Source organism: Octopus bimaculoides, chromosome 3 (assembly GCF_001194135.2).
Source record: "Octopus bimaculoides isolate UCB-OBI-ISO-001 chromosome 3, ASM119413v2, whole genome shotgun sequence".
Classification (NCBI taxonomy): Eukaryota; Metazoa; Mollusca; class Cephalopoda; order Octopoda; family Octopodidae; genus Octopus; species Octopus bimaculoides.
Window position 1 is genome coordinate 167,829,822 of NC_068983.1, and position 13,753 is coordinate 167,843,574.

At 36.5% G+C, this 13,753-nt stretch overlaps 1 protein-coding gene across 5 annotated transcripts in view; it reads left to right on the forward strand.

Annotated features, from left to right (window-relative positions):
* Nucleotides 1-11,808, forward strand: part of LOC106883525 (kielin/chordin-like protein) — a 134,575-nt gene extending 122,767 nt beyond the window's left edge. For 4 of the 5 annotated variants that reach the window (XM_052966684.1, XM_052966686.1, XM_052966685.1 and 1 more), the window contains 6 exons: nucleotides 1,803-1,905; nucleotides 4,066-4,167; nucleotides 4,593-4,757; nucleotides 5,574-5,684; nucleotides 7,207-7,387; nucleotides 11,291-11,808. In XM_052966684.1, the coding sequence (XP_052822644.1) occupies nucleotides 1,803-1,905; nucleotides 4,066-4,167; nucleotides 4,593-4,757; nucleotides 5,574-5,684; nucleotides 7,207-7,387; nucleotides 11,291-11,490 (862 nt within the window). In that variant the 3' untranslated portion in view covers nucleotides 11,491-11,808. Of the gene's footprint in view, nucleotides 1-1,802; nucleotides 1,906-4,065; nucleotides 4,168-4,592; nucleotides 4,758-5,573; nucleotides 5,685-7,206; nucleotides 7,388-11,290 lie in introns of those variants that run through there. The other variant, XR_008263765.1, reaches the window with a different exon arrangement.
* Nucleotides 11,809-13,753: the final 1,945 nt, after the last annotated feature.

The window sequence follows — 13,753 nt, forward strand, 5'->3', positions numbered from 1 at the left end:
GTGTCTTTGAGGTCAAAATTTCCATTTTCGAACTTGGCATACCAATCACGAGCGGTTCTTTCAGCTATGGCACCCTCTCCATACACAGCACAACTGTCGTGAGCAGCTTTTGCGGCCTTAGAACCTTGATTAAAAGCAAAAAGAAGGAGGTGTCAAAAATGCTCGTTTTTCTTAACTTGACATTCCATTTTAATGATCTGAAAATAAACAAAAATTAACTAGAAAAAAAAAAGAAAGATTCCAAAATGATTCAAAAATAGAATTCTCAGAAAACAAAATAGATCCCAAAATTTAAATAAACGGCAGGAACTTAGTTGCCAACCCGATATATATATACACATACACGATGTGCTTCTTTTAGTTTCTATCTACCAAATCCACTCACAAGGCTATGTTCAGCCCAAGGCTATAGTGGAAGACACTTGTCCAAGGTTCCACACAGTGAGACTGAACCCAGAACCATGTGGTTGGGAAGTAACCACATGGTATGTTTACATCCCCGTAACTTAATGGTTTGGCAAAAGAGAACAGTAGAATAAGTACTAGGCTTATAATGAATAAATCCTGGGGTCGATTTCTTTGACTAAAGGCGGTGCTCCAGCATGGCTGTAGTCAAATGACTGAAATGTGTAAAAGAGCAAAAATGACAATTTGAAAATTCTTTCACTAATATAAGTTGCCTAGCAACCTGATACGGATAATGTTTGAGTACTTTATGCTGTGTTACAAATTTGACATGGTTGTTATCCCATCAGGACTGAAGAAGTTGTTCATTTGACAGTCCATTGCATGTATGTGAGGAATTTAACATACCCTAGGTTTATAGCAGTCAGTTGTCACATTCAAAGCATAACACAGATCAACTTCTAAATCAAATGTCCAAGTCAGCTTGGATGATATGGAAACTTTGTACAGCACCGAACATTAAAATGACTTTTTCAGACCAATAGATATAGTTGAGTTCAGTATTGTAATTATGAAGCAATGACTTCACCGATGTCTCTTCACTACCTTATCTTTGCTCTTGCCAATATTTGATATATTTTTCCATGAAAAGTTGCTGAAATTGAAACATTATTTCATTCTTGATAATAAAATTCAAATAAGCTACTCATATGACTATCATGTTTTAAAATCATTCTCAGTTAAATTCTCCTTGCTCTCATCCTGATAATAAAATACTAATGAGACTGTCATTTTAAATGATATTTTAAACTGCCAAATCAGCGAATATGCTTCCTTTTTTTTCTAAAACCCTTAGATTCTTTCAGTTATTCAATAAGACCAGGCTTTGCTGAGGTGGTTCAATAAGACATAATTGAAGTTCTATTTTACAAATATTAGACTTCCTCCTCACTGCATGCTTCCATTTTTAATTAATTTGGAATTGACCTCCTTGCCTTTAACACCCAACACATCTGAAACCACCCTTGGACCTGTGATTCAAACTTTTTGTTTTAAAATGATCAAAATTAAAACGTTTTCCCTTAAAATTTCATGTTAATTTGTCCCAAAGTAACTTAATAATGACAAAGTTATTTTACCAAAATCTTTATTTCCAAATTCATTTGAAACAAAGGCAGTGTATTTAAATACTAATCTGGCAACAAAATGGTTAAATTGTATAATGATTAACTTGAAGACTTGCCTGGTGCAAGCAAAATTAATTTTAAATGATATAATTTATTTTCTGTGGAACTTTTTACTGTTACTTCATTTTTCTATTTGGTTTTCAAGATTCTTGATGTTAGACATGTTGTTATTATTATATTGTTGTCTTGTTTTCTTTCTGATTATTAAAGGGTGGAGGTTCAACATAGAAGTTCCTATGGAACATCACCTCAGAATCTCACTGTCAGATTTGCTGGGTTGGAAATAAATCTAATACCAAATAATGGCATCACTGTAAGTATTAGTTTTGTATTCCAGACAGATATTCCCATACACCTATTGTCTGTTAAGGAAAGGTGTTTTTGTTTGTATGTCCATAATAGAGCATGAATAGGCACCCAACCTTGTTTTGAGAATACCAGCTTGAATCTGAGAGAGAGAGAGAGAGACACAGAAATATTGAGAGACCTTATACCAATGTTGTGTGCACACACCCCACAATCCCTATTATGATATCTGAGAAGCAAAGCTTTCTTTTTAAAAACAATATAATAATTGTTGTGTTTGTTGCAATGTTTTTGGTTAGTAAAATTTTTAGAACTGAAACTGCACATAAAAGGAGAAATACATGTATATACATACATATACAAAACTGTACCCCCTCCCAAACTCCATTATTTTCTTCGATTATACTATTATTTCTCTTTGATGCATTCCCTAATAAGAATATTGTACTACACCTACTAATAACTAATTCTGTTATAAGTATGTACATGCATGTGTATATGTATATATGTGAATGTATATATATATATATATATATATATATGCATAAATTAGCCCTGTGCACTTGGAATATCTTATAAAACTACGACGAAGCCTAGAAACATACCCAAGTAACTTAATTTTATCTCCAGATCACTACAGTACACTGAAAAGATAGAAATAACGTATGGGGTACTGCAACCTCTTGGCAAGAAACTGCAATTTTAGCAAAACATATTAAGCAACACTAATAATAAATAAAAAAACATAAACAAACTTTTGACGGTTTTATAGACATTTCAAAATTATGATGCTAGGTGTTTCCATTATTTTGTCCAACCCCTGTATACATATATATATATATACACACACACACACACACACACACACGTGTGTGTGTACATATATATGTATGTATATGTATATATATATGTGTGTGTATATATATAGGGGCTGAACAAAATCAATAGAAAAACCTTATTAACTGGAAAGTTCTATTACTTGATATGGAGTTGTTTCACCTTTGGAATCAATCACAGCTTTAATACATCCAAGTAATTGGTTTGTGCAATTTTTGAATAGTTCTGAAGAGAATTTTGTGTCATTCTTGAAGTTCATTTTTCTTTTAGTGAAAAATGTTAGAGAGAAGTGGCTTTTCACTTGCTTAAAATGCATCATAAATGCTTGATTCTATTGAGTTAAAATGATTGGGGCTGGGAGTAATCTATGCAGCCTCTTTCTACCATACAGAACAGCTAAAAGGCCAAGATAATTCTGTGATATGGCTGCCTGTGTCAGAAACACTTCTATGCTTCCCAATGAGAGCCAAACTCTCAGGGTTGAAAGCTTCTTTACGCTTTATTCAGACATGGACTTGTGCTGAAATAAGGAAGAAGGGTAAATGATAATTCATCAAAGATGATATTATTCCATCCAGCCATTAACCACTTCTGATAATGTAGACAGTGTGGATGGGGAACAAGAAAGGTTTAGGAGTTTGCAACCTTTCCATAGTATCTGACTTTATGGAACTCACAACAAACTGTTTTGATTGACAAACTGGTGGTTTAACTCTGCTGTAATTCAATGGTTCTTTGACATTTTGTTATTCTGCAGTTCCTCTCTGTGAGCTTTGCTTTCCATCCAGAATCATGCTTACTAGAGCTGGTTTTACCTTGATTTCGGAATGCCAAACTGATTTTAGAGACTGTATTTCTCATTACATTAAACAGTTCAGTGACTGAAACTCTGCTCATTTGTGCTCTTCAAAAATTAGATTTGTCAAGCGTTTTAACTTATCTAAATATAAATATCTGCTAAAACAGTGGAAAACATTGGGTTCTATCGCGAAGTACAAGGCATACATAATGCATATGCAGACTAGAACAGTTTTGAATGTATCATTACGAGTTAAAAAAATATAATTAAATAAAAAGTTGTGTTTCCATTATTTTGTGTCTCCTTGAAATTGCTCATAGTTGTAAACAAGTATGAGCAATGTCATTCTAATAGACTGCAAAATCACGTCTGGCCATAGAGAAGTATTACCTTGCTTGGAAAAAAGGTGAGAGGTGGTGACAGGAAGCGCATCCTGCAATAGAAAATCTGCATCAATAAACTCGGCCTGACCCATGCAAATGTAGTCAAGTGAGCATTAAAGCAACAATGATGATTATTTTTCCTTTATAGGTTGATGGGGTATACACTGAGCTACCATTTGGACACAACAACGATGTTTTTGTCGAGAAAATTAACAGAAATCTACTTCTCCAGACCAGCACTGGAATGAAGGTAGTTTGTCTTTCAAATTTTGTTGGTCATTTTTTGTTTTAGTAAAACTATTTCATGATTTATTTACTTTTAAGAACAAGGAAGATTTGTTTGTTTTTCAAGAATATTTATTCAAAACTATTGACTTTCCAACCAAGTGATTTCAAAAATAAAGATTAATTTTTTCCAGTTCTCCACGTAAACATGTTAAGGCTGTTTGCAGTTTGATAGACTGGAAGATTATTACCTCATTTGGAAACCAGTGGAGTTTGAGAACAGGAAGGGTTTTAGACCATAGAAAACTCTGACCCATGTGTGCATGGGAAAAACAGACATTAAAACAATGATTATATATAGTAATTATTAAGTTTGTAGCTTGAATGTGAATTGATATTTAACTAAGTTAATAATCAATATTAATTTTGCTTTTAATGTTGTATTGACAGTTAGTGTGGAACGGGGAAGGTTTTGTTGAGTTATATATCTCACAAACTTACCAAGGAAAAACTTGTGGCCTTTGTGGAAATTTCAATGGTTCCCCAGATGACGACTTGTTAACCACCGAGGGCAAGAAGACAAGTTCACACGAGATTTTTGCAAATGGTTGGAAGGTATCTATACTTTCATTATTGTCTTTATTTTAATGAAAACAATTATCAACTAACTTTCTGTCTTTGACTCCTTAAACATAATAATGTAACACTTTCACATTGATGATGTCAGTATAAAGAAACGGACTGTGTTTAGCTGTAAGTAATTAATTTTTCTCTTCCCAACCCCTGCAGCAAGATGCCACTTTCTGTCTCATTTGAACCTCTTAACACCTGGCATAAACTCACCCCACTCAATACTATGACCCAACTCGTTTGAGATACCATGCATTGCAATTTACTTGGTGACCTCACTAGCGCTATCAAAACTGCGACTTTTACTCTGTAAGGGAGGGCATCCATCCATAGAAACCATGCCAAAAACAGGCATTGGAGCTTGGCAGATTCTGTCATGCCAGCATGAAAGATGGACATTAAAGGATGAAGATATTGGTTTGACTTGTTATACTTACTTGCCTGAAAAAAAAAAAAAAAAAATTCTTGCAAATTTCTTTTCTCCAACTAAATGACCTTTGGTCATGTTGAAAAAAATATTTGGTTGTAAGGTTAAGAAGTTTGTTTGGCAACCCCATGGTTTCAGGTTCAGCTCCACTGTACAGCACCTTGGGTGACTGTAGTGAAAGCTGAACACTGCCTTGTGTGTGTGTGTGCACTTGTCAGTCCACCATCATTTGACAACTAGTGTCAGTCAACGTGATGCCATATAACCACAGTCTGGAACAAAAGATGAAGTGTAAATTTCAAGAAATAACTGTATTTTTGCTTTATGTTTGCAAATAAATTGCTTTTCTGCTTCTTTACTGTTCTATTTTTTAGACAAGCATTCAACCAGAGGAAGATTGTGAAGAAACTACCAATGTACATCCATGCAGTGAAGTTAGTCCTCGATTAAAAACTTTAGTGGAATCTAAATGTGATATTATCAAAGTAATGTATTCATTCTTTATTTTCTGTGACAGTTTAACTGGTTTCAATGTTAGTTGATAGAAGTACTTATATATATATATGTATATATATATATATATATAAAAAAATTTTAATTAAGGTACTCAGAAACCTGGATGTTTGTACATTTACAGATTTTTATTAATGTCACATATTAAATGAAGTGCTTTTCACCTAGTCGTGTATGTTTTTCACTCCTCCGATATGTGGTACTTGGTGAAGAATGGAGTTTGATTTAGCAACCCTCATTTGCACCTCTTGCCGTGAAGTAGGTTAATCTGGGACTCTCGGCAGGAAGAGGTCCAGCTTTGATTTAAAAACCCCTACATCTACTTTGGGCAGGTTACTCAGGCTCTTTGGGAAAATATTAAAAAGCTGTGGGCCCCTGAATCCCAAGCTGTTGCAGTAACTGGTCCTGAAACGCGATGGCATTGCTGGGATCTTTGGCACTATGCAGTGTCGGCCCGTTCTGGCATTGGTGTAGCTTTCAATGCCAAAATTTGGCACAATTCCTTCCAGGATCTTCCAGATGTATATTACTGCATACCTCTCCCGCCTTCTCTCCAGGGAGTAGAGTCTTAGCTGTTTCAGCCTTTCCCAGTAGCTGAGCAGTTGCAAATAGACAATCCTCTTTGTGGGCTTCGAATTTTTCAGCATTAAACTGCATATTATTGTCCTCAGCCCATCTGTATATTGAGTCCAACTCCTGCTGCAGATATGCAACATTACTGGCATTCTGTATTTTCTGCGAGACTTTCATATCGTCTGTGTAGCTTGCAAGGGTGGCTATCTGGGCACTTGAGGGCATATCTGAGAGGGCGACTATAAAAAGCAATGGTCCCAAGACAGTGCCCTGTGGAACACCGCTCATTATTTGTGTTTTCATAGAGGTGGCTCCATTAGCCACTACTGCCTGACTTCTATCTTTCAGAAAGTCATGTAACCACTCTCCAAGTTTTCCAGCTATGCCAAGATCACGCAGTTTGTGGCATATCACACCATGATCCACTTTGTAAAAGCTTTTGCAAAATCAAGGTATATTACGTCCACATTTGAGTTGTTGAGTAACTGCCTCAACACCCAGTCGTAATGTTGTAAGAGCTGGGTCAGGCAGCTCCTACCTGGTCGAAAGCCATGCTAAGTATCACTCAGCAACTTGAAATCCCTGTGGCTGCCAGTCTACTTCATAGCACGACTGCAAGCAGTGTTGTGTGTACCATGAGTTTACATGTCAAACAAACACCAATTTGTATTGATCCAAGATAAAGTAGAGTTGTTGAATGGAATGGGTTTCAGTACATAGGCTGTGGGGCATTGGTTCATCTACTGTTTCTGATATTAAGAAGCAAAGGGATAAAATACTGAAGATCACAGATGGTCTGGCAAAATGTTTAATTCATTAAGGTTTTTGGAACCAAGGATAAGAGAAACTTAGAGTTGTTCTTGTATTTATAGTTTTATGTTAATTCTCATCCCACTGTACCTTTTTTTTTGTTTTTTTCAGAGTACTGTATTTTCTAAATGTCACAAAGCAATACCTCCTGAACCATTCTATTTCTCTTGTGTTCATGATATGTGTGCCTGTACTTCCAAATCAGAGTGCTTGTGTGATATATTACAGATATATGCACATGAATGTGCTAAAACTAATATCAGGTTGAACTGGATATCACAGACAAACTGCCGTGAGTTGATATTTATACATTTCTAACAATTTAAACTGAAAAGCAAATTATTTTGTACAACTGCTTCCAGAAAAGATTAAAGAGCCCCTTCTGTTATGAATGACCATGAGATTGCACCTAGAAAGTTACCTCCTGAAGCACAAGTCCCGGCAAGGTTGTTTATGGAAGACTAGCAATCGCCCATACATAACTAGCATCCCATCTCTATGTTATCCAAGGGAAAGGCCAATAAATACAGTGATGTTGCAAATCATTTCTACAGCTGAGTGAACTGGAGCAGTGTGAAATAAAGTGTCTTGCTCAAGAACACAACACAAAGCCTGGTCCAGGAATTGAACTCACTACCTCATGATTGTAAGAACGATGCTCTGAGACATGCACTTTCAACAGCTTGTATAACTATTATATATTCAATATGTGTGTGAGAGAGTCTCTTTCTTTTTCTCTCTCTCTATATATAGTGAGAGAGTGAGTGGTATATTACAGATATCTACATTTCTCTCCAACTGGTCCAGCTCTCTTTAATGCCATACCAAAATATGTCAAAACAGAAATGGATCCCATAAAATTCAAAAGTTCTCTGGACCAATTTTTTCAAGAAATCCCAGACCAACCTCCTACATCTGGATATGTCTCCAACAATAATAACTCTTTGCTAGAGTGGGGTGGTGGCTATGGTGCCCCATATATAACTAAAAGATTTCACCAGGTGGTGCTATTAAGTTTGACATGGCCGAAACCTATCAAAGTTATAACTCCACATAGATTATCATCATCCAACCAGCTTCCAGTATAGTTTTTTAAGTAGTTATGATAAACAGAACATATGTAGGGAAAGATTAAGATAACCCCAAGTACGGATTATTAGTCCCTCCATACGTTTCCACATTTCAGTGATTTGGAGCTCAGCATCGGATGTTCCAAGTGTATTTGGATGTCTAATGGCAATGGACCATCAAGGAAACATTTTATTGCATTGTGGTGTCTGACTTTAATATCTCAAGTAACTTATAAGTATTTGGAGAGGAAAGCAAGTGATGGAGAGTGAAAAAAATTGGGAGGGAAGAAACTGAACAACAAAGTAGTGAACAGGAAAAGAGTAAGCAGTGTGGCAAACTGAAGTTAAGGGCTTTAAAAGAGGAATGTAAGGGTCAACGAAAATACAATGTTGATTTACTAAAACACAAACACACCCAAATAAAATACAGAAAAGCATCATCATGCAAATCAATGCAAGTAAAAAGGATGCAAGGCAACACAATAGAACATACTTGGTCGAAAATTAAGGATGCTTTTATTTCATCATTAGAAGAATGCGTAGGGTGTGTAAACAAAAAGAATAAGACGTGGATATCACAAGAGATACTAACAGCCATAGAAGTAAGAAAGAAGCTGAAGGAAAAATTACTAAAAATTACTATTTCGAAAATTTAGCAATGACAGCAGAAAGTGCAGCCCAGCGCCAGAACATGAAAGAGCTGTACAACACAACTAAATTACTATCCGGGAAGAGAGTAAGAGTAGAAAAGGCAGTAAAAGGGAAGAATGGCCGGATGCTAACATCAATTCTAGAACAAAAAAATCAATGGAAGGAGCATTTTGAAGATTTGCTCAATAGACTACCTCCAGACACAATAGCCAACATTGCGCCAAGAAATTAGGATCTTAACATCAGCCTTGACCCACCGTCCAAGTTTGAAATAAGAAAGGCTATACAATCCTTCAAGAATGGGAAAGCGGGAGGTGTAGACAATATTCCAGCTGAAGCAATGAAATCAGCTATAGAAATAGCGGTAGAAATGTTTCATCCATTATTTTCTAAGATATGGTAGGAAGAAAATGTGCCTAATGATTGGAAAGAGGGACTCATCGTAAAATTGCCAAAAAAAAGGTGATTTAAGTGTTTGCGGAAATTATAGAGGGATTATGTTATTATCAACTCCCGGAAAAGTTTTTAACAGGATACTTTTGGAGCAGATGAGGACAGCAGTTGACAAATTGTTGCGTAAAGAACAAGCCGGATTTAAGAAGAACCGTTCATGTGTAGATCAAAATGCCACTCTTCGCATCATCTTAGAGCAAAGCGCAGAGTGGAATGCACCGCTTTATATTAATTTTATTGATTTCGAAAAAGCATTCGATAGTATAGATAGGGAAGGATTATGGAGAATTATGCAGCACTATGGCATACCAGACAAGTATATATGTATAATAAGAGCAACTTACCAAGGAATGTCATGCCAAGTCTTACATGGATAAATTCGAAGTAAAAACAGGAGTTCGACAGGGCTGTATACTTTCTCCCTTTTTATTTCTACTAGTTATAGATTGGATTATGAAGGAAACTACGATTGAAAGCCAAACAGGCATTGAATGGATGGATGCAGAATCTCTAGAAGATCTCGACTTTGCAGATGATATAGCACTACTTTCATAAACATATAAGCCAAATGCAAAATAAAACATCAAAATTAGAAGCAATAGCTGCCAAAGTAGGATTGAAAGTCAATCACGACAAATCAAAAATTATGCGTGTTACTGAAGAAAACAGTGAATGTATTAAACTAGAAACCGGTGAACTAGAGGATGTAGCTGAGTTTATGTATTTAGGTAGTAAGATAACTTTGTCAGGCGGCACCGACGTAGATATTAAGACGAGAATAAGTAAGGCAAGGACCGCTTTCCACCTGTTAAAAAAAGTATGGAGCGCAAGTGTAATTTCAATAAAGAACAAAATAAGAATTTTTAACACTAACGTAAAAGTGGTTTTATTGTATGGGGTTGAGACATGGTGAACAACAGTTAAGTCAAATAAGCAAATACAATCATTCATCAACAGGTGCTTGCGTAGTATACTTAAAATCAGATGGCCCGAATACATAAGCAATATGGAGCTATGGCAAAGAACGAATCAAGTTTCGATTAGGGAGCAAATATTTAAGTGGAAGTGGAATTGGTAGCACAATTAGAAAAGACACACCAAATGCAGCGTAAAGTGCTTTACAGTGGAATCCGGATGGATATAGAAAGAGGGGTAGGCCTAAGAACTCGTGGCGTAGATCAACACAAAAGGAACTAGAGAAAGGGGGACATTCATGGCAGAGTACAAGTACAGAAGCGAAAAATTATGCGACATGGAATTCAATTATAAGTGGCCTATACTCCACGTTGGAGGGTTAAAGGCAAGAAAGAAAGAAGAACTAGTGAATGAATATAAATAAACTATATAAATTAAATGAAGATCAGTGAAAAATAATGTAAATAGGGGAGGAAAAGAAAAACAAGAAGTGTATGAAAAGGAGTGGATAGAGGGGAGTGTATTGTGATGGTCAGTATTTCAATTCAGTTCTTGAGGAGGACGACAGCTGGAGCTGCAAAAGTATGAATAGGTTACGACCCTATGTAAAATTGGTAACATCAATGGAAAGATATCTTTTCATTTATTTATTTGGTATTACAAATTATGCATCCCTCTATCCTCTCCTTCAAACTTCCTGTTTTTTCTATCGTTCACCTATATTTTTTCACTAATCTTCTAAATCTACACAAAAAATGTGTTTCTTTATTTACTTTTATGTTTCTTATCCTGTTTACATTTCTTTCTCTTGTTTACTTTCTTTCTACTTTCTTCTCTAAATACTTATAAGTTACCTCTACATGTCTGACTTCATATCTCTGTAACAATGCAATGATAGTGCTCCCTTCCTGATCAATTGTAGTTAGACATCCAAATGCACTTGGAACATCCAATGTTGGGTTCCAAATAACTATGATGGAGAAACATACATTGTTTTAATACTTTCCTGTTCTGACATCAAATCCTCCCTTAATAAAAATTATGTCCATATATCAGCTGCCAGTATATTCATATTTTACTTATTTTTTTTTCTTTTCACACTTTAGTGTCCAACTGTGAAGAAGAGAAAGGCTTTATATTTGATGATTGTGCCTCCCCCTGTCAGCAAACCTGTGACAATACTGATTCTAATGGGAAGCCTATAAACAGATGCTTTAAGCCTTGTATTTCAGGTTGTCAGTGTTCATCCAATAAAGTGCTGCATGATGGCCATTGTATTAAAGCCAGTGAATGTCCCAAAAATTAAAAGATTAACCAAGAGAGAGACTTTACAGATTTAACCAGATTATGGTAATCTCATTTTTTAGTTCCCACCTAATTTAATTATGTGGCATTTACTACTAATGCAAGTTTTAAATTAACCTTCTCACAAACGTGCTAACAGCCTCCCTTTTAAGTTTGTCTTCAATGAGTTTTTAAATCAGTGTTTTCCAGGTGTTTAAAAAGACAGGTTCGTATTTATAAAGATGGTTACATTGTTAATTTTTATTTTTACCTTTTTTTTTTTATATATATAATTTTTTAATTTTTAGAATAACTTGAATAAATACTTTTGTGATCTGAACATTTTTCTTTTTTCATGTCTCTAATTTATACTGACTGGAAGTGTGGTGGTAGCAGGGAATTGCATCTGACAGTCAGAAGAGAAGCTAGGAGACAAGTTTACTTAGCCAGAGGGGAAGCAGATAAGAAGAAATTTGCCAATGTTTTGCATTGTGAGGACCAGAGAAGGGACTTGAAGTGTTTCATATTGCAAGACAGTGTGTGAGAGAAAAGTGTGATATCACAGGAGAGAAATGTGTCCACATGGATGACAGTTCACTTGCATTTAATGATGCTGTAAAGAGAGAGGCTTGGACACACTACTTAGAAAGGTTGTTAAACGAAGCCAATGAATGGGAGAGAGAGTCTGCCAACAGAGGGACCAGCTATCCGAACTGACAGTACCTTGGTAGATAAAGCAATTAAAAGGTATGAAGACATGGAGAGCCCTCAGTCCATCAGGAATCAGGTGGTGTAGGCTGTAGTCTAGTTGCCCATATAGCTAACCAAATGATACACAAAGGAATCATACCCAATGACTGGTGTAGCAGCATCATAGTCAACTGCTACAAAGGTGACGCCTTCGATAGAAATAATTACAGAGGCATCAAGTTGTTGGATCAGGTGATGAAAGTTATGGGAGAGAGTCATAGCCTGACCAATTAGGGAGAGGGTCAGTTTAGATGAGATGCAGTTTGGGTTTGTGTCAGAGAGAAGTATTACTGATGCTATATTTCTGGTAAGACAGCTGCAGGAGAAATTCCAAAGATAAACCTCTGTACTTGGCTTTCGTTGACATGGAGAAAGCCTTTGATAGGATTCTCCGATCCCTTATCAGGTGGTCAGTGCAGAAAGTAGGGATAGATGAGTGGTTGGTGAGAGCTGTACAAGCCACATACAGGGATGCTGTCAGTAAGGTGAGGGTTGACAGCGAGTATAGTGAAGAATTCCAGGTAGAAGTAGGGGTTCACCAAGGATCAGTCCTTAGCCCATTCTTGTTCATCAACAGAGGAGCTCCCAGGGGGCAGCCTATGCTGATGACCTTGTTCTTATAGCTGAATCACTACTAGAACTAGGTTTCAGGTGTGGAAGCAAGGTCTAGAATTGAAGGGCCTTAGAGTCAATCGAGTAAAAATCATAGTAAGTAGGAAGGCAGACAAATCCCTTCAAGTAGGTGGCCCTGCTCGATATGTAGAAACTCCATAAGATGTACATGGTGTAAGCCATGGACACATAAGAGGTGCAGCAGTATGAGAGGAAGGTTAACTGGGAAAATAGTTTTTGTGTGTGAAAGATGCAATCAACATCAAAAATGTACAGAAAACAAAATCCATCACATACCTGGAGGGAAAACTAATAGTTGAGAGGTGACTAAGTCAGTAGCGGAGGTGGATGCTGTGAGAGCGTAGTTGCTAGAATAAGAATAGGCTGGGCAAAGTTCAGAGAGCTCCTGCTGGTAACAAAGAGTTTCTCGCTCAGAGTGAAAGGTAGACTGTTTGATGCATGTGTGCAAACAGCCATGCTGCACGGCAGTGAGACATGGGCTGTGACTGCTGAGGACTTGAATGAAATGATGCTTCGCTGGATGTGTGCATATATGACAGAGTGTAAGCATTTGGAGACAAAAATTAGACGTAAGAAACATCAGATGTGGTGTGCAAGTGAGATGACTGGCTCCTGTGCTGGTGGAATGTAGAAAGCAGCCACTAAACTCTCAGAGTAGTTGGTGTTAGGAAGGACATCCAGCTGTAGAAAGCTTGCCAAATCAAACTGGAGCTTGGTGCAGCCTGCTAGTTCTCAGTCAAAAAATCCAACCCATGCCAGCATGGAAAGCAGATGTTAAACAATGATGATGATTTACTCTCAGAAGTTTTTTTAACAAGAAAACTCTCCTGAAATAGTAAAGTACAAAGCTATTATATTGTAGAACAATGAATAATAATAATAATATAGCAGAAACAAAAATA